Source organism: Thalassophryne amazonica, chromosome 8 (genome assembly GCF_902500255.1).
Source record: "Thalassophryne amazonica chromosome 8, fThaAma1.1, whole genome shotgun sequence".
NCBI classification, from domain to species: Eukaryota; Metazoa; Chordata; class Actinopteri; order Batrachoidiformes; family Batrachoididae; genus Thalassophryne; species Thalassophryne amazonica.
In genome coordinates, this window is record NC_047110.1 from 7,937,092 (window position 1) to 7,963,733 (window position 26,642).

Here is a 26,642-nt window from a genome sequence, read left to right on the forward strand (position 1 = left end):
ACCCATAAAACCTGAAGATTATCCATCTGAGGGTAGCTTGAGCTGATGGAGCTGATAGCAACAACACAGCAACCACAAGGTGTAATTGTGGCAAATAGATCTCCATCTTTCAGAACTATTTTCCATCCCTGCCTGTAATGAATGCACTTTACAGCTTTGCATCCATAAAATGAACTCATAAACTGGTGCAAATTGCAGAAAACAGTCTGTTAGTTAATATATAACTACTTCAGGTGAAACATGAAATAAAGCACACAGAGACTGTGGAGTATGAAGCCACATGACGTGTCGGAGAACCTTAACATGGAAAGGCTACACTTAGCAAGTGTTCTTTCCACAATAAGAAGAAAATATAGCCTTAAATAAAATGAAAACATCGGACTTAAATCAGCCTGGACAGATTCCCTTCAGTTTGGTCAAAGGCTGAAACATGGTCTGAAAAACACCTTTTTTGTATGCCTCTCAAAAGATCCCTAGATGGATGATCTAAAGCATGAATATCAGGAAAATGTTTTTGATTGATTGATATGAATTAGTTTGTGGTGAGGATATGATGGAGTCATACGTAAGTCAAAAACACCATTACAGGCATATTTCTAAGTAACACAGCTAACAGACAGACAAACACATATGTGATGAAAAAGCTTTCAAACGATGACCGTCAATAAGCAATAACTCATGCATAATTTTAGAAATGATTATATCTGAAAATGACATTGACCCTGAAGATAAATGTTTTCTGCTCCTCACTCAGTATAGACACGTTAGTTGGTAGACACGTTAATTAACCTCACTGTTAAGGCTTCACCTGGTTGGGTGGAGGGGAGGGGAGATTATAGCCACACAACATATAAGAGTTGAGAAGATGTGTACTCTGTCTTTCTGCAGAAGCTCAGGCTCAAACATGGGGAAAGGTTTTTACATCAGCAAAGCCGTTGGGGTCGTCCTCATAATCGTAGGCTTGGCAGCCTTGTCTACTATTATAGCCCTATCTGTTGTTTACTCACAGGAAAAGGACAAAAATAATCAAGTCTCACCGACGAATGGAGGGACAACATCACAACCCTCTACAACAACATCAAGCCCATCCAATGAACCTTGGGACAAGTATCGCCTTCCCAAGAGCCTGGTGCCAAAATATTACAACCTCACCTTGTATCCTCGACTGACTCCAGACAATCACACTAACCTCTACATTTTTACAGGTAAGATCCATCCCTGGAGCCAAAACACTGACAAGTGATCATTCTTTCTTGCAGAGCACTTAAACAGATTTGTATCCTGAGTGGAACCTTTCTCTTGTTTTTTCTCCTTTATTTATCAGCACTATTTGTTTTCCTGAAGGCTGACTGGCAAAATTTAAAAAAGAGACACAATATAAAGATTCTGATCTTTGTGAATGTTGATGGATAGTTTGTTTTAAAGACTTTAGGAGATTTTTCTGCCCCAGATTATCTTTAAACATGGCTCTCAGCTGATACAGAGCTGATCACATGTTACCAGACCCTGCAAATTATTGGTTGAGTTAATAGGGTTTTAAAAAGGAATAGTTTGCACCATGTGTCATGCTCAGTTGTCATGTTACAGGGTAACATATGTCACATTCCATAGAATCCAGTGGACATTGACATTGTTTGACATGTGCTTTGCAAACCAAGCATTCACACAGTCAAAACTATTTAATTTATTAATCCTATTAGCTCAACCAATAATTTGCACCACTTTTTACCAAAATTGGAGCAAGTTTAACTTTTGACTCCTGTACCAACTGAAATTGACCTTTGTCACCATTCTTGATGTTTTTATCCCATAACTCCAGAACATTCAATAGTCCAAAATATACATTTTTGGAATCTTTGTGATCAGACACATACTGTGTATAGCTTTCAATATGATTGGAGAATTTTTAAATTTTGACCCCTGTGTAATTCTTCATTGACCCCTACCTGGCCGCCATATTGGATTTTCAAGAGGCCAGCACTTTTTCCTCAAACACTGATTTATGAAGAACATTCATGCCAAATCTGATGCTTGTATCACCAAGTGAAGGACTGTCAGGACGGGCGACTGCCCGACATCCATAGTGGCTGGACCCGCAATGCAGACTTCCAGACTTGTAGTTGGAGTAGGAAAAAACATGGTCTTTATTTCAGGCTTAGGTTCGGTGCACAGGTGATCAAGCAGTGAAGTGATATATATATATATATATATATATATATATATATATATATATATATATATATATATATATATATATATACGAGGTCTGTCCATAAAGTAACGGTCCTTTTTATTTTTTCAAAAACTATATGGATTTCATTCATATGTTTTTACGTCAGACATGCTTGAACCCTCGTGCGCATGCGTGAGTTTTTCCACGCCTGTCGGTGACGTCATTCGCCTGTGAGCACTCCTTGTGGGAGGAGTCGTCCAGCCCCTCGTCGGAATTCCTTTGTCTGAGAAGTTGCTGAGAGACTGGCGCTTTGTTTGATCAAACTTTTTTCTAAACCTGTGAGACACATCGAAGTGGACACAGTTCGAAAAATTAAGCTGGTTTTCAGTGAAAATTTTAACGGCTGATGAGAGATTTTGAGGTGATACTGTCGCTTTAAGGACTTCCCACGGTGCGAGACGTCGTGCAGCACTCTCAGGCGCCATCGTCAGCCTGTTTCAAGCTGAAAACCTCCACATTTCAGGCTCTATTGATCCAGGACGTCGTGAGAGAACAGAGAAGTTTCAGAAGAAGTCGGTTTCAGCATTTTATCCGGATATTCCACTGTTAAAGGAGATTTTTTTTAATGAAAGACGTGCGGACGGATTGCAGCGTCGGCTCGCAGCCACCGCGACGCTCCGCCACAGGAAAAACACCTCTGTTGGAAGCCTTAAGGACAAGTTGGAACATGTCCAGCTGTTAAACGATTTCTCATATACTCACTCCACTGAAAGCCATCAAAAGCCGCCTGGATTTTACAAATGGTTATCAACACAGAGGTGTTTTTCCTGTGCTGCCGCACCGCGCCGGCTGCGTTCCGACGCGCGGACCCGTTGTGACGACGAACTGGAGTCAGGTCGAGACCCCGATGAGGACGACGAGCATGCAGATGAGCTTCCCTGAGACGGTTTCTGACAGTTTGTGCAGAAATTCTTTGGTTATGCAAACTGATTGTTTCAGCAGCTGTTCGAGTGGCTGGTCTCAGACGATCTTGGAGGTGAACATGCTGGATGTGGAGGTCCTGGGCTGGTGTGGTTACATGTGGTCTGCGGTTGTGAGGCTGGTTGGATGTACTGCCAAATTCTCTGAAACGCCTTTGGAGACGGCTTATGGTAGAGAAATGAACATTCAATACACGAGCAACAGCTCTGGTTGACATTCCTGCTGTCAGCATGCCAATTGCACGCTCCCTCAAATCTTGTGACATCTGTGGCATTGTGCTGTGTGATAAAACTGCACCTTTCAGAGTGGCCTTTTATTGTGGACAGTCTAAGGCACACCTGTGCACTAATCATGGTGTCTAATCAGCATCTTGATATGGCACACCTGTGAGGTGGGATGGATTATCTCAGCAAAGGAGAAGTGCTCACTATCACAGATTTAGACTGGTTTGTGAACAATATTTGAGGGAAATGGTGATATTGTGTATGTGGAAAAAGTTTTAGATCTTTGAGTTCATCTCATACAAAATGGGAGCAAAACCAAAAGTGTTGCGTTTATATTTTTGTTGAGTGTATATTAAGGGTCCATGGGGGGGCTGGAGCCTAAGTCATACAGCACAAGGTGGGGTACATCCTGGACAGGATGCCTGTCTATAGTGTGTGTGTGTGTGTGTGTGTGTGTGTGTGTGTGTGTGTGTGTGTGTGTGTGTGTGTGTGTGTGTGTGTGTGTGTGTGTGTGGGTGAGTTGGTTATAAAATATCCAGGCAAACGTACCACTGGATGTTCCAGTCAGGGTGTGCTGTTTGATTTTAAGAATAGGGCAAAAGGTCATTTTAATAGTGCTATGAAGTTCCTCAGAAGGAATGAAGATGCTTCAAGAAAGGACTCACTTTTAAAGAAGCTTTTGAGCAAAAACCAAAACACTTTTTGGAAGGAGATTTAAATAATGAAATAATCACAGTGTACCTCTACTACTCTCACTGAGATGGTGTAACTGGCTCAAGAAATATAGTTTGTATGTAGAAGAATCTTTAGCACTTATTCAACTGTCTAAATCAAAATAAAGATGCAAATATCCTTTGTGAGATTGTGGGCTACAGTCCAGAAATTGAGGTAACACACAGTGAGATCATTTGAACAATAAAGTGGCTTTAGAAGAGCAACTGTTGGGAAGGTGTCGTAGCACGGACCCACAACAGGGGGCGCAAATGAACGGACAATAAGTAAGCCAAAAGGTAACAATTTAATGTTGTGATATTACACAACGAAACGTGTCTTAATGTTCACAGTCAATAAACACCAGGTGACGTGTGGGCAGGCTCGAAGATAGAAGACGCCCGACGAGAGAGAAGCCGCGTCCCACATGGCCTCCACCACCAACGGCCTGAAGAACACCGGAGCCGCCAAGTCCCGAGTCCCCAGGTGGCCTCTGTCTTCGGCTGTCGACCCTGGTACTGCTGGCAGAAAACAGAAAGATGATGTGTGAGTGTGAGTCCGCACACTCAGTAATTCTCAGTCCAAACACAGTTAGGAGGGAGCACCTCCACCTCCAAACTAGGAACACACTAGCAGCTCCTGTTACCACTTATCTGGATGGAGTGAGAGGCGAAGACGTCGCTTCTCTCACTGACCGCCAACCCAGCTGAAAGGGCACCACAGGACAACGGCTGCAAACAGATCAGACGTAAGTCACAGTCTAAATTCAGCAGAGAAATTACCTTAGTACTGGTAGTCGATTTCTCGGCGGGGAGGTGGAGTTGCAGTCTGGCTTATATGGTGGTGTAGATGAGTGACAGCTGGAGTAATGAGTGACAGCTGTCACCTCCTCTGGGTCTGGCGCCCTCTCGTGCTTGGAGCCCGCACTCCAAGCAGGGCGCCCTCTGGTGGTAGTGGGCCAGCAGTACCTCCTCTTCAGCGGCCCACACAACAGGACCCCCCCCCAACGGGCGCCTCCTGGCGCCCGACCAGGCTTGTCCGGGTGTCGTCTGTAGAAATCGGCCAGGAGGGCCGGGTCCAGGATGAAGCTCCTCTTCACCCAGGAGCGTTCCTCAGGTCCATACCCCTCCCAGTCCACCAGATATTGGAACCCCCGGCCCTTACGACGGACGTCCAGGAGCCTGCGGACCGTCCAAGCAGGCTCCCCGTCGATGAGCCGGGCAGGAGGCGGCGTAGGGCCAGGTGCACAGAGGGGCGAGGTGTGGTGTGGCTTGATACGGGACACGTGGAAAACAGGGTGGACCCGCAGTGAAGCTGGGAGTCTGAGCTTCACTGCGGCCGGGTTGATGATCTTGAGGATGGGGAACGGGCCGATGTATCTGTCCTTTAATTTGGGTGAGTCCACACAGAGGGGGATGTCCTTTGTTGACAGCCACACCTCCTGCCCGGGCCGGTATGTGGGGGCCGGGGAACGTCGGCAGTCCGCATGGGTTTTGGCCCTCGTCCGGGCCTTTAATAGGGCAGAGCGGGCGGTCCGCCACACCCGGCGGCACCTCCTGAGGTGGGCCTGGACCGAGGGCACACCGACCTCTCCCTCCACCAGCGGGAACAATGGGGGCTGGAACCCCAAACATGCCTCAAAAGGGGAGAGGCCGGTAGCAGACGAGATTTGGCTGTTATGGGCGTACTCGATCCAGGCCAGATGGTGACTCCAGGCCGCCGGGTGCGCGGAGGTGACGCAGCGAAGGGCCTGTTCCAACTCCTGGTTAGCCCGCTCTGCCTGGCCGTTGGTCTGGGGGTGGTACCCGGACGAGAGACTCACGGTGGCCCCCAGCTCCTTACAGAAACTCTTCCACACCTGTGAAGAGAACTGGGGACCACGATCTGAAACGATGTCCAATGGTATCCCATGCAGCCGCATGACGTGGTGGACCAGGAGGTCTGCCGTCTCCTGGGCCGTCGGGAGCTTCGGGAGGGCCACGAAGTGGGCCGCCTTGGAGAACCGGTCCACTATCGTGAGAATAATGGTGTTGCCCTGGGACGGCGGGAGGCCCGTGATGAAGTCCAGGCCGATGTGAGACCAGGGGCGATGAGGCACTGGCAGGGGTTGGAGGAGTCCCGTCGTCCTCCGATGGTCTGCCTTGCCCCTGGCGCAGATGGTACAGGCCTGGACGTAGTCCCGGACGTCGGTTTCCAGGGACGCCCACCAGAAGCGCTGCTGGACTACTGCCACGGTCCTACGCACTCCGGGATGACAGGAGAGCTTGGACCCGTGACAGAAGTCCAATACGGCAGCTCTTGCCTCTGGTGGGACGTACAGTCTGTTCTTGGGGCCAGTCCCCGGGTCCGGGCTCCTTGTCAGGGCCTCCCGGACGGTCTTCTCCACGTCCCAGGTGAGGGTGGCCATGACAGTGGACTCGGGGATGATGGTCTCGGTGGGGTTCGACAGCCCCGCTTTGGCTTCTTCTTCGTGCACCCGGGACAATGCATCTGGTTTTTGGTTCTTGGTCCCGGGGCGATACGTGATCTGGAAGTCAAAGCGCCCGAAGAACAGAGACCAGCGGGCTTGCCTGGGGTTCAGCCGCTTGGCGGTCCGGATGTACTCCAGGTTCCGATGGTCTGTGAAAACTGTGAAGGGCAACGATGCCCCCTCCAGCAGGTGTCTCCACTCTTCAAGAGCCTCCTTCACCGCAAGAAGTTCCCGATTGCCGACGTCATAGTTCCGTTCAGCTGGGATCAACCTGCGGGAATAAAAGGCACAAGGATGGAGGACTTTATCAGCCTCCACGCTCTGGGACAGCACGGCTCCTATCCCTGAGTCAGAGGCGTCCACTTCTACTATGTACTGGCGATCAGGATCAGGCTGCACCAGAACTGGTGCAGTCGAGAACCGGCGTTTCAACTCCTGGAACGCGGCTTCGCACCGATCCGACCAGGCGAAGGGGACCTTGGTGGAGGTCAGGGCAGTCAGGGGGCTAACTACCTGACTGTAACCTTTAATGAACCTCCTGTAGAAATTTGCAAAGCCTAGGAACTGCTGTAGTTTCCTGCGGCTTATCGGTTGGGGCCAATCTCTCACCACCGCAACCTTAGCCGGATCAGGGGCGACGGAGTTGGAGGAGATGATGAACCCCAGGAAGGACAAAGAAGTGCGGTGGAACTCGCACTTCTCGCCCTTCACAAACAGCCGGTTCTCCAACAACCGCTGTAGGACCTGACGTACATGTTGGACATGGGTCTCAGGGTCCGGGGAAAAGATGAGTATATCGTCCAGATACACGAAGACGAACCGATGCAGGAAGTCCCGCAAGACGTCATTTACCAAAGCTTGGAACGTCGCGGGGGCGTTAGTGAGGCCGAACGGCATGACCAGGTACTCAAAATGACCTAACGGGGTGTTGAATGCCGTCTTCCATTCGTCTCCCTTCCGGACCCGAACCAGGTGGTACGCGTTTCTAAGATCCAATTTTGTGAAAATTTGGGCTCCATGCAGGGGCGTGAACACTGAATCCAACAGAGGTAATGGGTATCGGTTGCGAACCGTGATCTCGTTCAGCCCTCTGTAATCAATGCATGGACGGAGTCCGCCGTCTTTCTTGCCCACAAAAAAGAAACCAGCACCCATCGGGGAGGTGGAGTTCCGGATCAGCCCGGCAGCTAAGGAGTCCCGGATGTAGGTCTCCATTGATTCGCGTTCCGGACGTGAGAGGTTGTACAACCTACTGGACGGGTACTCAGCGCCCGGGACCAAATCGATGGCACAATCATACGGTCGGTGCGGGGGAAGAATGAGTGCCAGATCTTTGCTGAAAACGTCAGCAAGATCGTGGTACTCCTTTGGCACCACCGATAGATTGGGGGGAACTTTGACCTCCTCATTAGCCGTAGTGCCGGGAGGAACCGAGGATCCTAAGCACTCCCGGTGGCAGGTTTCGCTCCACTGCGTCACAACCCCAGACGGCCAATCAATCCGGGGATTGTGCTTCACCATCCATGGAAAGCCCAAAATCACTCGGGAGGTAGAAGGTGTTACATGGAACACTATCTCCTCCCTGTGATTCCCAGACACAACCAAAGTCACTGGTTGTGTCTGATGTGTGATTAATGGAAGCAGGGTGCCATCTAGTGCTCGCACCTGCAATGGTGCCGGCAGAGCCACCAGAGGGAGCCCTACTTCCTTTACCCATCTGCTGTCCAGCAGATTCCCTTCAGACCCTGTGTCTATCAGTGCTGGGGCATGAAGGGTTAAATCCCCACAAAGGATTGTTACTGGGATTCGTGCAGATTTGCGGGGTTTTCCCGCGTGCGTGTTATGACCCACCCTTAGCCCAGTTTCTAAGGACGGGCGTTGTAGTTTGACCGTTTTAGGGCAGTCCTTCTGCATGTGCTCGCAAGAGCCGCAGACAAAGCACTCCCCGCGGGCCAGCCTCCTTTGTCTGATTTTTGATCTTAATTTGGCCCTGCTCATGTCCCTAGCCTCCTCAGCAGGGGGAGCCGTAGCCACACGGAGCTCTCTGGCAGTGAAGCGTGGGGACGACGTCACCTTGTCGGAACCGGAAGGGGGAGGGACGGCTCGTGCCCGGTCACGCCCCCCGGCCTGCTCCCGACGATGCTCATTTAAACGGTTGTCTAAACGTATAACCAAATCGATCAGCCCGTCAAATTCCCGCGGTTCCTCCTTGGCCAGTAGGTGCTCCTTAAGGACCGGGGACAGTCCATTTACAAAGGCGGCGCGGAGCACAACGTTATTCCAGCCGGACCTCGCTGCCGCGATGCGGAAGTCGACTGCATACTCGGCTGCGCTACGGCGCCCCTGTCTCATCGACAGCAGCACGTTCGAAGCGGTCTCGCCTCTGTTGGGATGATCAAACACTTGTTTGAATTCCCGTACGAACCCAGAATAAGACGTTAGGAGCCGTGAATTCTGCTCCCAGAGCGCCGTAGCCCATGCGCGTGCCTTTCCTCGAAGCAAATTAATAACATAAGCCACCCGGCTAGCATCTGATGCGTACATGACGGGGCGCTGTGAAAAGACGAGCGAACACTGCATGAGGAAGTCCGCGCACGTCTCGACACAGCCCCCGTACGGTTCCGGAGGGCTTATGTATGCTTCAGGGGACGGTGGGGGGGTTCGTTGAACGACCAGTGGAACGTCTAATACGGGCCCAGGACCAGCCAGAGGAGTGGCTACAGCAGCGCCCTGATCGCGCGCTTCCACCCTGGCGGTGAGAGCCTCCACCCTCCGATTAAGGAGGACACTCTGCTCGGTCACTAATTCTAACCGGGCCTTGAAGGCGGTTAAGATCTGCTGCAGCTCACTCAACCCGCCTCCCGCTGACGCCTGCGCTCCTGGCTCTTCCATTGGCCGTTCAAGCTGGAGTTGACGCCCCTCGGAGTCCATGACGATGGCCGAGAAATCCTGTTGGGAAGGTGTCGTAGCACGGACCCACAACAGGGGGCGCAAATGAACGGACAATAAGTAAGCCAAAAGGTAACAATTTAATGTTGTGATATTACACAACGAAACGTGTCTTAATGTTCACAGTCAATAAACACCAGGTGACGTGTGGGCAGGCTCGAAGATAGAAGACGCCCGACGAGAGAGAAGCCGCGTCCCACACGGCCTCCACCACCAACGGCCTGAAGAACACCGGAGCCGCCAAGTCCCGAGTCCCCAGGTGGCCTCTGTCTTCGGCTGTCGACCCTGGTACTGCTGGCAGAAAACAGAAAGATGATGTGTGAGTGTGAGTCCGCACACTCAGTAATTCTCAGTCCAAACACAGTTAGGAGGGAGCACCTCCACCTCCAAACTAGGAACACACTAGCAGCTCCTGTTACCACTTATCTGGATGGAGTGAGAGGCGAAGACGTCGCTTCTCTCACTGACCGCCAACCCAGCTGAAAGGGCACCACAGGACAACGGCTGCAAACAGATCAGACGTAAGTCACAGTCTAAATTCAGCAGAGAAATTACCTTAGTACTGGTAGTCGATTTCTCGGCGGGGAGGTGGAGTTGCAGTCTGGCTTATATGGTGGTGTACATGAGTGACAGCTGGAGTAATGAGTGACAGCTGTCACCTCCTCTGGGTCTGGCGCCCTCTCGTGCTTGGAGCCCGCACTCCAAGCAGGGCGCCCTCTGGTGGTAGTGGGCCAGCAGTACCTCCTCTTCAGCGGCCCACACAACAAGCAACGCCTCTGGCTCTGATGGGGCGCCTCCAGAACAACTCAAATACAGTTGTGCTCAGATCATTCCACATCTTTCACTGTGCTTGAAAGGTCTACTTATTCATGGAGACCTTTCTGAATCGATGATTTCTGTGGTTCTTTAACCACAAGAGTGTTTGTAAATGTAATAACAAAAAACTATTTTTTTTTTTTTTTTTTTTTTTTACTTCTACTGGCAGTAATTGAAGATTCTTCTGTGTTATTTCAGGTGAGTCCAGTGTGGTGTTTGAGTGTGTTGAAGATACTGACCTGATCTTGATCCACTCCAATAAGCTGAACTACACCACTGATCCCGTGCTCACCTCATTGGATGTTGAGGTGGAGGCTCCTGAGATCGCTGAGAAGTGGTTCCAGACCGTGACTCAGTACTTGGTCATAAAACTAAAGAGTAAACTGTTGAAGTACTGTACTTACCAACTTCACATGACATTCCAAGGAGAACTGGCAGATGACCTTGGAGGCTTCTACAGGAGTGAATACAAGGAAAATGAAACGACCAGGTAATATGCGTTCATAGTGCATTGTTCATTTTGGATGTGGCCATTTAAGAGTTAATCTGAGCATGAGTCACAACGTATTTAGTCACTCAGATTGTGTTTTGGGCAGAACATGAAATAAATCAGTCAATCAGAATGACATTACTTACATGGTATTTACATGGTGAAATGGATGCATAAGTCCAGTGAGAGAGTTTCTGGTGAGGAACTAATTCTGTGGACAAAGCGCCAGAGTGCAGCAGGACCAGCAGTCATACACCCACCATAGCTCCCTGAGGTGAAGCACTATGTGCCTTGTCCCTGCAACATCTCCTCCTCCTCCTGATCCTCATCCTCATCCACCAAACCAAGAGACTCTGCTAGTGGAGAGGACCATCGTGGTGTTTACATCTCAATCTATGTCAGTAAGGGTCCTATCTCACTGGGTGCGACTGTTAGAGAGCAGTTGGAGATGTGAATTAATCACCAAAAATGCAAATGAGCAACAATGTCACACTGAAGTGACCACTCGCAGCTGAAACAATGGCACGTTTGCACACAAAGTGTTCAGTTTTTATCCTCCTGTTATCCATGTGCATAGACTGTGGAAATTCCTCTGACTGGACCCAGTAAATGAAATAAAATAAAATGACTAATAAAATAATAATAAATAAAAATAATAATAACTAGATTTGGAAGCAAATATTAAGGGTCCAAGCATTTATAGCACCATCTAGAGGTTTTTACCAGGCATTTTCTGTATATGGCTAGGCTATACTGTGTTCTACCAACCTGCCAAATTTCATGCCACTTGGAAATTCCATTCATGAGAAAACCCATGAATTAAATAACATCACACATGGTCAAACTGAAAGTCAAGAAACTTGTAAACAAAGTCAATTCAAGGTTTCCAGTCCAATTTTTCAGAGTCACACTCCAGAGAATATTTTGACAACAATCTGACATTTCTGTGTCAAAAATCCAGAGATGAGTTGGTGCCGGCCTATTTTGGATATTTCACAAACTGCAAAAAACTATCTTGGCACATAGACGCATGGCCTATACCACTGGAAAGAGCTCAATCCAATGACGCAACAGCATGAAAGCTTCCAATGTGCGACCGATGAATCAGAATTCATTTGATTTTGTTTTTTCAAAGCAGACATATTATTTATAGCGCCACCTATTGTATATTTACTGGCCATTTTTATATACGAGGGCTGTCAATAAAGTTACGGTCCTTTTTATTTTTTTCAAAAACTATATGGATTTCATTCATATGTTTTTACGTCAGACATGGTTGAACCCTCGTGCGCATGCGTGAGTTTTTCCACGCCTGTCGGTGACGTCATTCGCCTGTGAGCACTCCTTGTGGGAGGAGTCGTCCAGCCCCTCGTCGGAATTCCTTTGTCTGAGAAGTTGCTGAGAGACTGGCGCGTTGTTTGATCAAAATTTTTTCTAAGCCTGTGAGACACATCGAAGTGGACACGGTTCGAAAAATTAAGCTGGTTTTCAGTGAAAATTTTAACGGCTGATGAGAGATTTTGAGGTGATTCTGTCGCTTTAAGGACTTTTCACGGTGTGAGACGTCGCGCAGCGCTCTCAGGCGGCGTCGTCAGCCTGTTCAAGCTGAAAACCTCCACATTTCAGGCTCTATTGATCCAGGACGTCGTGAGAGAACAGAGAAGTTTCAGAAGAAGTCGGTTTCAGCATTTTATCCGGATATTCCACTGTTAAAGGAGATTTTTTTAATGAAAGACGTGCGGACGGGTCCGCGCGTCGGGACGCAGCCGCCGCGACGCTCCGCCACAGGAAAAACACCTCTGTTGAAAGCCTTAAGGACAAGTTGGAACATGTCCTGCCTGTTAAACAATTTCTCATATACTCACTCCACTGAAAGCCATCAAAAGCCGCCTGGATTTTACAAATGGTTATCAACACGGAGGTGTTTTTCCTGTGCCGCCGCACCGCGTCGGCTGCGTCCCGACGCGCGGACCCGTCCGCACGTCTTTCATTAAAAAAATCTCCTTTAACAGTGGAATATCCGGATAAAATGCTGAAACCGACTTCTTCTGAAACTTCTCTGTTCTCTCACGACGTCCTGGATCAATAGAGCCTGAAATGTGGAGGTTTTCAGCTTGAACAGGCTGATGACGCTGCCTGAGAGCGCTGAGCGACGTCTCGCACCGTGAAAAGTCCTTAAAGCGACAGAATCACCTCAAAATCTCTCATCAGCTGTTAAAATTTTCACTGAAAACCAGCTTAATTTTTCGAACCGTGTCCACTTCGATGTGTCTCACAGGTTTAGAAAAAATTCTGATTAAACAACGCGCCAGTCTCTCAGCAACTTCTCAGACAAAGGAATTCCGACGAGGGGCTGGACGACTCCTCCCACAAGGAGTGCTCACAGGCGAATGACGTCACCGACAGGCGTGGAAAAACTCACGCATGCGCACGAGGGTTCAAGCATGTCTGACGTAAAAACATATGAATGAAATCCATATAGTTTTTGAAAAAAATAAAAAGGACCGTAACTTTATTGACAGCCCTCGTACACACAGTTTGTACTGTGATCTACACACCATAAAGAGTATTCTAGTTGAAGCTGGCAAATTTGGCAGCATTTGGTCCAGCCATTAATGACAGTGCATTTTGAGTTATTTCAGCTGTTCTAAAATTAATTATATTAACTTTAAGAGGTGATTTATAATCATCTTTGGTCTGACAGTAAAACAACACCTTGTGGGACTCTCAGGGAAAATCAACATGAAAGTTTGAGCAATTTGCTGCTTTGAATTTCAAAGAAAATGTGCTTTACAGTGCCCTCTAGTGGTGCAGTTCCTCCAAATTTGGCACTGCTACTCTAACAGAGGCCGTGCATATACCTGCCCGATTTCATGGTGTGTGTAATCCCTTTCATGAGAAAATGCATCATGAAATAAAGAGCATCATACATGAAAATTCAGTACGTATATCTTATATATTATACTCCAATTCTAAGGTGAAACTATGCTAGTATACTAAGGTATATCTAAATATCTAAAAAGGAAGAGTAAAATAGAAGAGCAGAAAAGAGTAGAGTAGAGCCACTTAGGTGCTTGGTCTTGAGAACCAGGGATGGTGATCAAACTCAAAGCCATGAGAATTGCAAACAGAGCAACAAATTTTATGGTTTCTGGTCCAGTTATTGAGATTCGTGAATCAGAGACACCAATTTGGCCTTTCTACATCAAAAATCCAAAGACAACTTCCTTCAGGCCAATTTGGCATATTTTGTAAAACTGTGAAAAAAAATTCTAATTGCAAATGGGTGTGGCCTACAAGGTTAGAATGAGCTCACTCCACCAGTCGCAACAGTATAAAGGTTTCCTTGACCCTGTGCATCAAAAGTTATTAGTGTAAATACCTTTTTATTTATTTTAGCACAACCTAATATTTTTCACTGGCCATCTTTTTGTGTATGAGTTTTTCCTGATATCTACCAATCCTGTAAATTTCACATTTCAAATCCGCAGAGTTGAGGCTACCAAAACACTTTTTGTGCAAAGAAGAAAAATAAAAACCAGCATAAAAACAATACAGTCCATCACTGGCTGAAGAACACTAAAAAAAGTTCTTACAGCACACTCACCGACATGCAGAATGATGTTCCTGCTGGATCTAGTGTCCTCTCTTCCATGTCCAGTATATCATCCCCCACTTACTTATATGATGCTTATGCCCTCTGCTCCAAAATCTGCACACACTGTCCACGTGATGGACCAGCCTCTTCTCTGTGATGCACAGATGTCCAGCAGGGCTTCAGGGGTGTGCATCCTTTGATTTCATTTGATTTATTCAGCGGTAACATTGTAAGTCTTTTTAGCTGTTCCATTGCTTTTTTAACTCAGGGTCTCCACAATAGGTATGAGGTCAATGTGCACGTTGATTTGTCATAGATGCGTCCTTCTCCATCCTCCTGCATTTTGGCTCTGATGGACAGATGTCACATTTCCACAGCACGGCATTTAGCAGAGAGATTTTCCTAGTTTAAAGACGTACAGTAGTGTTCAGAATAATAGTAGTGCTATGTGACTAAAAAGATTAATCCAGGTTTTGAGTATATTTCTTATTGTTACATGGGAAACAAGGTACCAGTAGATTCAGTAGTTTCTCACAAATCCAACAAGACCAAGCATTCATGATATGCACACTCTTAAGTCTATGAAACTGGGCTATTAGTAAAAAAAAAAAAAGGTAGAAAGGGGGTGTTCACAATAATAGTAGCATCTGCTGTTGATGCTACAAACTCAAAACTACGAGGTCTGTTAGAAAAGTAACGGAGCTTTTTATTTTTTGTAATAACCTTATGGATTTGAATCACGTGTGATTGCATCAGCCAAGCTTGAACCTTCGTGCGCATGCGTGAGTTTTTTCACGCCTGTCGGTTGCGTCATTCGCCTGTGAGCACGCTTTGTGGGAGGAGTGGTCCAGCCCCCTCGGCGGATTTTCATTGTCAGGAAAATGGCCGAGCGACTGCCGCTTTGCTGCATCAAAATTTTTTCAGAAACTGTGAGAGACAGCCAGGTGGAAACCATTCGGAAAATTCAGATGGCTTTCGGTGAAGATCTTATGGGCATCACAGAGATTAAGGAGCATTACAACTGGATTAAAGACGGCCCACAGTGGCAGAGGGCGCGCCGCACTCCGAGCGGCCATCGACAGGCTGAAACGACCAGATCATTTCCAAAGTGAAGGCTGTGTTGATCCGGGACGTCATGTGACTACCAGAGAAATGGCAAGAGAGGTGGACTAATGAAAGATGTGCGGCGGAATTCATGCATCAGGACAGAGCTGCTAATGGCGCAGAACAAAAAGCACCTCCGTGTTGGAAGTCTCATGGGACATGCCCAGCTATTCCACCATTTGGAAGATTCAGATGGCTTTGGGTGGCTTTTCAGTCGAGTGAGTATCCGAGAAATTGTCCAAGAGCTGAGCATGTCACAAAATGTCCTGTGAGACCAACACGGAGGTGCTTTCGTTCCGCGCCATTAGCAGCTCCGTGGTGAATTCCTCTGCTCCTATTTTCATGACAAAATCTCCTTTAACAGTGGAATGTGCCGGAAAAGTGCTGATGTCCACCTTTTCTGCCATTTCTCTGGTAGTCAGACGACGTCCCGGATCAACACAGCATTCAGTTAGGAAATGATCTGGTCATTTCAGCCTGTTGATTGCCGCTCGGAGCGCGGCGCACCCTCAGCCACTGTGGGCCATCTTTAATTCGGTTGTAATGCTCCTTAATCTCTGTGATGCCCACCGAAAGCCATCTGAATTTTCCGAATGGTTTCCACCTGGCTGTCTCTCACAGTTTCTGGAAAAATATGATGCAGCGCTGCTCCAGCCGTTCAGACATTTTCCTCACAACGAAAATCCGACGAGGGGGGAGGACCAGTGCTCACTCAAAGCCTGCCCACAGGCGAATGACACAACCGACAGGCGTGAAAAAACTCATGCATGCGCACGAAGGTTCAAGCTTGGCTGATGCAATCACACGTGATTCAAATCCATAAGGTTACTGCAAAAAATAAAAAGGTCCGATACTTTTCTAACAGAACTCGTATTATGTTCAAACTGCTTTTTAGCAGTCCTGTGAATCACTAAACTAGTATTTAGTTGTATAACCACAGTTTTTCATGATTTCTTCACATCTGCGAGGAATTAATTTTGTTGGTTTGGAACCAAGATTTTGCTGGTTTACTAGTGTGCTTGGGGTCATTGTCTTGTTGAAACACCCATTTCAAGGGCATGTCCTCTTCAACATAAGGCAACATGACCTCTTCAAGTATTGTGACATATCCAAACTGATCCATGATACCTGGTATGTGATATATAGGTCCAACACCATAGTAGGAGAAACATGCCCATATCATGATGCTTGCACCACCATGCTTCACTGTCTTCACTGTGAACTGTGGCTTGAATTCAGAGTTTGGGGGTCGTCTCACAAATGGTCTGCGGCCCTTGGACCCAAAAAGAACAATTTTACTCTCATCAGTTCACAAAATATTCCTCCATTTCTCTTTAGGCCAGCTGATGTGTTCTTTGGCAAATTGTAACCTCTTCTGCATGTCTTTTATTTAACAGAGGGACTTTGCGGGGGATTCTTGCAAATAAATTAGCTTCACACAGGCGTCTTCTAACTGTCACAGCACTTACAGGTAACTCCAGACTGTCTTTGATCATCCTGGAGCTGATCAATGAGTGAACCATTGCCATTCTGGTTATTCTTCTGTCCATTTTTAGTTGTTTTCCATTTTCTTCCACACGTCTGTTTTTTTTTTTTTTTGGTCCATTTTAAAGCACTGGAGATCATTGTAGATGAACAGCCTATAATGTTTTGCACCTGTGTATAAGTTTTCCCCTCTCCAATCAACTTTTTAATCAAACTACGCTGTTCTGAACAATGTCTTGAACGTCCCATTTTCCTCAGGCTTTCAAAGAGAAAAGCATGTTCAACAGGTGCTGGCTTCATCCTTAAATAGGGGACACCTGATTCACACCTGTTTGTTCCACAGAATTGATGAACTCACTGACTGAATGCCACACTACTATTATTGTGAACACCCCCTTTTTTACTTTTTTTTTTTTTACTAATAGCCCAATTTCATAGCCTTAAGAGTGTGCATATCATGAATGCTTGGTCTTGTTGGATTTGTGAGAATCTACTGAATCTACTGGTACCTTGTTTCCCATGTAACAATAAGAAATAGTATACTCAAAACCTGGATTAATCTTTTTAGTCACATAGCACTACTATTATTCTGAACACTATACTGTATGTACACTGTGCGAGAGCTGGATTTGAGCAATCGCGCCGTTTAATGAAATCATGTTGTCATATTTCAGATACAGATTCTATATTGTCATTGTAACAGGTACATCTAAAGGTAAGGTGAATAAACCATGTGCAGACTTGAAAGGATAAAAGAAAATAAACATTTAAAGCTCGACTCAAAACTCGCTTGTTTAGACTGGCTTTTGATACTTATTAAGCAGTGATGGTGTTTTTTTTTTCCAATTTATTTTTTGAATGTTAACTGGTTATGTACACTGTCTTTTCCTTGTTTGATTTTAATGGAAAGCACTTTGTGCACCTTGTGTATTGTAAAAGGGCTCTATGAATAAAATTTGATTGATTGATTGATTGTTTTGATAAAATTTAACAGAATGCAAAAGGTACAAGTGAGCCCCGTTAACTCACGCAAGTTGGAGTCCACAAAATCGGGCTGCGAGTGATCTGAAAAGATCACTCTTTGATCTGACCAAAGAAAAAATTTAAATCAGCTTACCTGGTTATTACAATAGTTTCAATGATTTGAAGCGTGATTCCTTCATGGTTGGTGAGGATTTCTTCATCTGGAGTTAGTTTATTCATCAGGAGTGGGGTTGGAATCTTTTTTCCTCCTCTGGCTGCGATACGTCTCTGCAGCTCATGTGTGTGCCCCCCTCCCTACAGTTCTCTCATGAACCTCTCATGTTAGGAGTCCCAGCAAGCACATTCAGAGGGTCACACAACACCAGCAATGGCTCTGGGAGCATTTTGGTATGGCCCTTTGTCACCTTTTCAACTCTGAACAGTTCAAAATCCAGGCACAATGCTTGCATCACCCTGCAAGTGCAGCAAAGGAAAAGCACCAACCAGCAAACATTGCACAAAATCAAGAGATTTCCCTCAGAATTGGCGTTCGCAGGCTGTCTCAGCCCAGTGAGATAGGACCCTCAGGGGACCTGGCATAATGATTGTGTTGAATCATCATCCACAGCAGGATCTTCCACTGTGACCACCCTGAGCAGAAAAGCCAAAAGACCCACACAAAGTTATTCTAGAAGATTACCACGGTGTACTACGTTACAGCAACAAAATACTTAAAATATGTAAAACAAAACATCACCAGAAGCTCCTCAGTGTAGTTACAAGTCTCTCTTTTATTTCTGTACCGAGAGTTAAAAAAAAAAAGTGTAATTCCACACCCCCTTCCTGACATAAAAGGGTTAAACATTGCTCCAATTGTTTTCAGGGTTCTTGCCACGACTCAGATGCAGCCGACGGATGCCAGGAAGGCATTTCCCTGTTTTGATGAGCCAGCCATGAAAGCCATTTTCAGCATCACTCTGATACACGACATTGGAACAGTGGCTCTGTCCAACGGCAAAGAAACAGGTCCACACCCATAGCACACCGATAACTTTTCTTTAAGCCTCATGAAAGAAAATGAATAAAGACACCACGGTTGGACACTTGTTTAATTTTACAGTTGGATAAAATTAATTTATGGCTGTACTGTATTTGATCCACTGTCAATTTTGCAGGTTTTCCCACCTACAAAGAATGTAGTGGTCTGTAATTTTTATCATAGGAACACTTCAACTGTGAGGGACAGAATCTAAAAAACTAAATTCAGAAAATCACATTGTATGATTTCTTTAAACGGTTATTTTGCATTTTATTTTATGAAATAATTATTTGATACAATAGAAAAATAGACCTTAATATTTGGTAAAAACCTTTGCAGTTACAGAGGTCAGATGTTTCCTGTAGTTCTTGTCCAAGTTTACACACTGCAGCAGGGATTTTGGTCCACTCCTCCATACAGATCTTCTCCAGATCTTTCAGGTTTTGGAGTTTCAGCTCCCTCCAAAGATTTTCTATTGAGTTCAGGTCCTGGAGACTGGCTCGGACCTTGAAATGCTTCTTACAGAGCCCTTCCTTAGTTGTCCTGGCTGTGTGTTTGGGGTCATTGTCATGCTGGACGACCCAGCCGCAACCCATCTTCAATGCTCTTGCTGAGGGAAGGAGGTTATTTGACAAAATCTCAAGATACATGACCCCATCCATCCTCCCTTCAATATGGCACAGTCGTCCTGTCCCCTTTGTAGAAAAGCACTTCCAAAAATGATGGGTCCTCCCCCATCCTTCACAGTTGGGAAGGTGTTCTTGGGGTTGTTTTCATCCTCCAAACATGGCGAGTGGAGTTGATACCAAAAGTCCTCTGGATCATCCAGATGGTCAGTGGTGAACTTCAAATAGGTCTGGACCTGTGCTGGCTTGAGCAGGGGGACCTTGCTGCCCTGCAGGATTTTAAACCACGACGGCATCGTGTGTTACTAATGTAATCTTTGTGACTGTGGTCAGCTCTCTTCAGGTCATTGACCAGGTCCTCCTGTGTAGTTCTGGGCTTTCTCAGAATCATCGTTACCCCACGAGGTTAGCTGTTGCATGGAACCCCAGACCAAAGAAGATTAACAGAAGATTAACATTGGTGAATATTCTTAATTCATAATTGGGGCTATTCTTAATTCATAATTGGGATTTGGTTGTTCAAGTGAAACTGTTAAAAGTGTTTTCACTCCTCAACCACAGCACTCCAGGCTTCAAGCCAAAAGGACAAATTGCCTGACTGTTTTCTCCTCCAGAGGAATGTCCTTGGCCTTGGTGAGATTATTCGGCTACTTTCTTATCTCAGCCCACAAAGATAATAAACTGACAGACTTACACATGAACAAAGACTGAAGCATGCTCCATTTTTTCCCCTATATCTCAGTTCCTGCCCCCCATCACACACCCCATCCCAGCCACCGCTCACGCCACTCCTTTCCCCTCCAGGGGCTGCACGGTTTTTTAGCTGCGGCAGGACCCCATTCCCCCCAAGCTAGTGGCGGCGCGACTCCAGTTGCAGCGGCCTTCACCCACTTTGCCTCAATTCGGATGATGGACTGCCTCAAGTTTAGTGCACATGAACAATGTCAAATGTATATGTGTTGTCTTTGCCATTATTACGGTAAACAAGTAATAATTGTGGATTAATTACTTTATTCTGAGGTAATTGGTGTGTAAACGTAATTGCCTTTTTTTTTGGGATCAATAAAGTTGTTTGAAGTCTGAAGTCTGATCTTGTGTTTCTTCCATTTTCTAATAATTACACCAACAGTTGTTGTCTTTTTACCAAGCTGCTTGCCTGTTGTCCCGTAGTCCATCCCAGCCTTGTGCAGATCTACAGTTTTGTCCTTGATGTCCTTAGACAGCTCTTTGGTCTTGGTCATGGTGGACAGGTTGGAGTGTGATTGATTGAGTGTGTGAACAGGTGTCTTTTATACAGGTAACAAGTTCCAACAGGTGCAATTAATACAGGTAAAGAGTGCAGAATAGGAGGGCGTCTTAAAGAAGAACTAACAGGTCTGTGAGAGACAGAATTCTTGCTGGTTGGTAGGGGATCAAATACTTATTTCATGCAATAAAATACAAATAAATTATTTAAAAATCATACAATGTGATTTTCTGAATTTTATTTTTAGATTCTGTATCTCACAGTTGAAGTGTACCTACGTTAAAAATTACAGACCTCTACATTCTATGTAGGTGAAAAACCTGCAAAATTGACAGTGACAGTGGATGAAATACTTATTTGCCTTACTGTATATAACTGTCAGAATGACATTAACGTGTTTGAGGTAATATGGCATTCTCAATGTGTTGCTAAATGTTTGGTGTGTACAGGCTGTCCTTTTCACACAGTATGAGAAAAACACTTCTTTTCTCTTTCTCAGAAACCGTCCCCTATATTTTTGATGGGAAACTCGTGCAGAAGACAGTTTTTGAACCAACTGTAAAGATGTCCACTTACCTGCTGGCCTTCATTGTCTGTGACTTTGACAACATTAGCAACACCATTGATGACGTTTTGGTAATCAGTTCTTCTACATTGTATCACTCTGTCACCATCATTGTAATCATGTCCTTTTCACAAAGCCTAATTTACTTTGTCCTAATTGCAACGACTTCTAAACGGTCACAGTTGTTGGCACAGATGGATGAAGACCTAGTACATTGCTTGTTTGTGCTTCCATGAGTAGAAAAACTTGGAAACCTAAACACAACAGCTGGCACGGTCATTGTACTACACAGGTTCTTAAGATATACTGCACATGGGGCCAAACTGAAGTAAAATGTATCATTAATACTGTCCACAGAGCCTCTGACTGGACAGGTTGCCCAGTATTGGTCAAAATTTTGTGTTGATGAGATAACTCTGTTAACATTTATCTTAGATATTACAACTTCAACAGGAAAATGAAGGCCCTCAGAGGGCTGATACACACCCTGCACACCTAAATATAAATGTACACGTAAACATACTGTTAGGTTCTTTTATCACCGTGAGTGATCTCCAGAAAGAACTGGACTGGAAATGGACTTCCAAGTTTATATGTTGTATTGTAAAGAGTTGTTACACTGATACAGAGTTATCTCAGCAAAGGGATCTTGAACAGGTCACATGCAAACACCTGGAACAAAGAACCTAGATTTGTCTCCTTCACTAACATTTGTTCCTTCAGCCTAAGGCACCCCCATGTTCATGGTTGTTTATAAATTAAACACATAAAAAGATGAGATTGTTTTATCAATTAGACAGTTATAAAAATATCAGATAGTTGTTACCAAATACAAGGACATTTTGTGCATCAGCCATTTTGAAAAACAGGTTAAAGATCAGATAGTTACAAGGACATTTTGGACATTTTTTTGTGATGCATCATGGAACACTCTACAATACCTCAGTTTTTGATGTATGACTTCATACATACAAATCAGTCACAGAATCTAAAATCTAATCCTATCTAATCTAATCTATCCCAGTAATGATTCCACCATGTTTAATCCATCAGCACTTTTGGTTGTTGGGATATACAAAAAGTGTCTTAGAGTTATGAAAGATTACCTTCAAACTTAAAGCCCCTTTCACACCGCCACAAATGTAGAGTTGCGTTGTGTTGCATTTAGAGTACGCCCGAAATGTATGCGCACTCTGCATTTTTCCTGCGTAATCGTTACATTCACAAATTTGCTTGCAGCTGCGAATGTTTGCTTTTAATGTATGTGTATGTGTACTGTCACATGTAGCCCTTGTCGCTATTTAGAAACAAAAAGAAAAATATTGCCATTTAAACTCACATACTGAAACATCACACTTCTTATTTGATCATGAGAGAGAGAGAGAGACTTAGAGAACTGTCTCTCTGTCTGCTCTTTTTTTTTTCAAGACCTGCTGTTTGTGTTCTCTGGATTTCAAAAGAAATCCATTTTATGAATTGAATGTGGATCACTCCACCACAGACTTGTGCGCACGTTGGATCACACACTGCTGACTGCGTGGATCACTTCACCACAGACTCCTGTGCACATTGGATCATCAGATCATCAGAATTAGTGCATTATTTTAAAATTAAAAGATAAGTTTTATATTTTCACTTTGTACAAATGACAGTTGGCATTAATGTAATTATTCTACCCAGATTAATTTGATTTATAAATCAAAACCATAAGTCAAACCTGCTTGCCTTTTCAAGATGTCTGCCTCATGGCTGGACCACTGTAAGTTGAAAAGATTAATGACGCTTCCCTACAGCGGTGATTAGGGTGCACAAAGACAGACACACTGACTCTTTAGTTGTGTTTGGGTTTGTGATAGTTGTTGATTCTATCAAAAGAGCTACTTGTCAGTAGCTGAGAGTGTACCGGGGACAATACTGAAAGTTAGCGGCTAGCTGTAGCCTTCGATACATTTTTTGGTGGTTTATCAGTTTAGCGTTACAAAAGATAACTTTTCAGTTAGCCGATTAGCGGTTATAAAAGCTAACTTTTTGGTTAGCCATGCCCACCACTGGACATTTAGCTCGACTGTCACCAAAAGGACACGTCAGACACACATAATCTGCTGTCTGATTACTGTTACTATGGTGACAACCTGTAGACCTAAGTAATAAAGTGTCATCATGGAAGACAAAACCAGCTAAATATTAAATGAATCCTTTGTGTGCCAGTTTTTCCCACTGCCATGGATCTGACAAAACCTGCCTGAACCATATCGTGTGGAGAATTTTAATATATAAGTAAGTAATTAGGTTCATTGTAGACTGTAGTTTTGTTGTAGTTTTTTCCATGAACTGTACAATCCAGAGTTTGAGTAACAGAGTACCACATGGAGCTCAGGTCTGGTTGGAGGAGGAGAAAAAGTGAGATCAAGACAATAGTTGTAACTTTTTCCACTCCCTGCAATGGTTTTGAACAAAAAAGTTTATATTTTTCATGGCTGCAAATTTAGTTGACACCACTCGCATTAATGACAGAGAAAAGCATGTGCACACACACGCATGGACACCAAATAAATCAGAACTGATGATCACTTTCTATCTCTTAGTCTCGCTCTGTCTCTCTCTCTCTCTCTCTGTCTCTCAATTTCAATTTTCAACTTCAGTGGAGCTTTATTGGCATATGAATCATATGTTTACATTGCCAAAGCAAGTGTTACATAGAGCAAAAAAAAAAAAAAAAAAAAAAATTAAGACGATGCTGTGTTTGCACATCGTTGTACTTCACCTAACAGATACAGAAGTTAGTTGATGTTGGTCATGCTTTCAAAGTGTGTTTGGGTGTTTGTGATCTGTAGGAAGTACATGTCTCTGATGTCTTGGCACAGCGGGCAGGTGGTCAGGAAGTGCAGCTCTGTCTCTACCTTGTATTGTGAGCAGTGGGTGCACAGTCTGTCTTCTGTGGGGAGCCAGGTCTGTCTGTGGCAGCCTTTCTCCACGGTGAGGCTGTGCTCACTGAGTCTATACATGGTCTCTCTCTCTCTCTCTCTCACCCTCTCTCATTCTCTCTCTTTCTTTCTCTCTCAATGCACATGCACAGTAAGGACATAATGACGGTAAACCTCTCAAAATCCAGCATAAGAGAAACAAGCAGCAGATCTCCATGGAAATGTGACATCATCTGTAGTGCACAAACTCCATGTGAGGCAACAAACACACAAGGTCCACTGAAGCAGATACACAGAAAGGTGTTTTCATGACACCTGTGCAGATCAGGGTTAAGCTGCATGACTGACTCACGACTTCCACTGTCCTGAGTAAAGGGGGCCTTAGGTTAGGTTAGTATCTCACTGGGCTGCAACTGGTGGAAAGGAGGCGGATACAAAAAATCCTGCAAAAACAGGCAAAAAGGTGGCAACTTTTTCATGTGGGATCTCACTGAATTGGTCTTCCAAACACATGCGTGCATGGAGGCCAACTGTCCACTGGATGCCGTCTGACGTGATGGCCAAAATATCGAGAAAACTCTGCACACAGAGAAAAAATCAAGAGGAGTCTGCACACATACCGCGAGAGAGCCACTGACATGCCACCAGTGTTGCCACAGTTACTTTGAAAAAGTAATCCAATTACTGATTACTGATTACTCCTTGAAAAAGTAACTTAGTTACTTTACTGATTACTCAATTGTAAAAGTAACTAAGTTAGATTACTAGTTACTTTTTTAGTTACTTTTCCCAGCTGCCGACAACAACCCTCTGCCACCTCAACATGACAGTGATACCTGTTTTGCCAAAAGTTACTTTATAGTCACCCTTTCTTGACTTCAATGAAAATAAATACTTGTTTTATAAAAAGTAAAATAAAGACCTCTTTCTTGACCTCATATTTAACTGTTGACAGCACTGTAACAGTAAAACTTGCAATTTCAAACCTACATTGTTTCTAAATGTAACTATTAAATTAATTCTAGCATTTTTCTAACATTTAAATTCTCTCTAAATATTTTACTTGTCGAAATTAATATTATTTTAAGTAGTATTAGTAGTTGTAGTAAAAAAAAGGCTTCAAAACTGGACTTTTAATCTAGGGGTGTTGTGGGGGGGGCACATCCCTCCCCCACGCCCCCATTCCATCTGGATTCGCCCCTACTTTGGCGTTTGAACACAAAGAATGGATAACATTTATTTATGCAGAAAACGTGACCAGATTTACAGGTAAGAAAGTTTTATTGTGTTTTCACATCATGTGGTCCTCAGAAAGAGAGTTTAGGTGTATTTGAGTGGAAAATAGTGTTAGTCATTGACGCGTCGCGGAGGATCAGCTGTTTTTAACGAGACGATACGGAGCAGCTCAGCTCTAAATAAAGGAGGAAAAAAAAGTATAAAAATGTCTTTGTAAAGCTCAGTGCAGGTGTGCTGATCACCGCGCTTTAAGAGGAGACGACGAGTCGAGCACTTGCAAAAAACCGCGGATGAAAAGCTCACATCTGGCTTAAAGTGGGACGTTCAGTCGAACCCCGACCTCCTGCCCACAGACCAAGTTTAATGCTGCTATCGACCCATAATGAAAAATAATAGTAACGCACAGTGACATGAAGAAGTAACTTTAATCTGATTACTGATTTGGAAAGATTAACGCGTTAGATTACTCGTTACTAAAAAAAGTGGTCAGATTAGAGTAACGCGTTACTAAGTAACGCGTTACTAAGTAACGCGTTACTTGCGTTACTTAGTAACGCAAGTAACGCGTTACTTAAGTTACTTGCGTTACCGGCATCACTGCATGCCACACAGCACACATGCAAAAGTGGTCACTTTGCAGGCCCAAGGACTTACACATGAATGCTGCATGGCACTCTAACGGATGTTCAGCATCACTGGTGCGGCTGAAATGATGAGATGTTTGTGCACACAGTAGATGGATGTGGCCTATTACATAATTATTATGTGAAAGAGGCTGTCAAAATTTCCCCATCTGTACACAGCAAAAGCACAGAAAATGTGGACTGCTCAAGATTTGTGGCAATGTTTTTTGCCACCAATCCAGACGGCTTTCAGCGGACAGTCTGCCGTCATGCGCACACGTGTCTGGAGGACCAATTCAGTGAGATTCCACATGAAAAATGTGTCAACTTGTCACTTGTTTTTTAGCATGATTTTGTGTCTCTACCCTCCACCAGTTGTGCCTCAGTGAGATACTAAACTATCTTTTGCTGAAGGAGAT

General features: G+C 44.9%; 1 protein-coding gene across 1 annotated transcript in view; it reads left to right on the forward strand.

The window, feature by feature from the left end:
- Positions 1-881: 881 nt before the first annotated feature.
- LOC117515235 (aminopeptidase N-like) overlaps positions 882-26,642 on the forward strand; it is an 80,892-nt gene continuing 55,131 nt past the window's right edge. The window contains exons 1-4 of the mRNA XM_034175717.1: positions 882-1,205; positions 10,523-10,814; positions 18,848-18,990; positions 21,375-21,511. Of these exons, the coding sequence (XP_034031608.1) occupies positions 905-1,205; positions 10,523-10,814; positions 18,848-18,990; positions 21,375-21,511 (873 nt within the window). The 5' untranslated portion in view covers positions 882-904. The remainder of the gene's footprint in view (positions 1,206-10,522; positions 10,815-18,847; positions 18,991-21,374; positions 21,512-26,642) is intronic.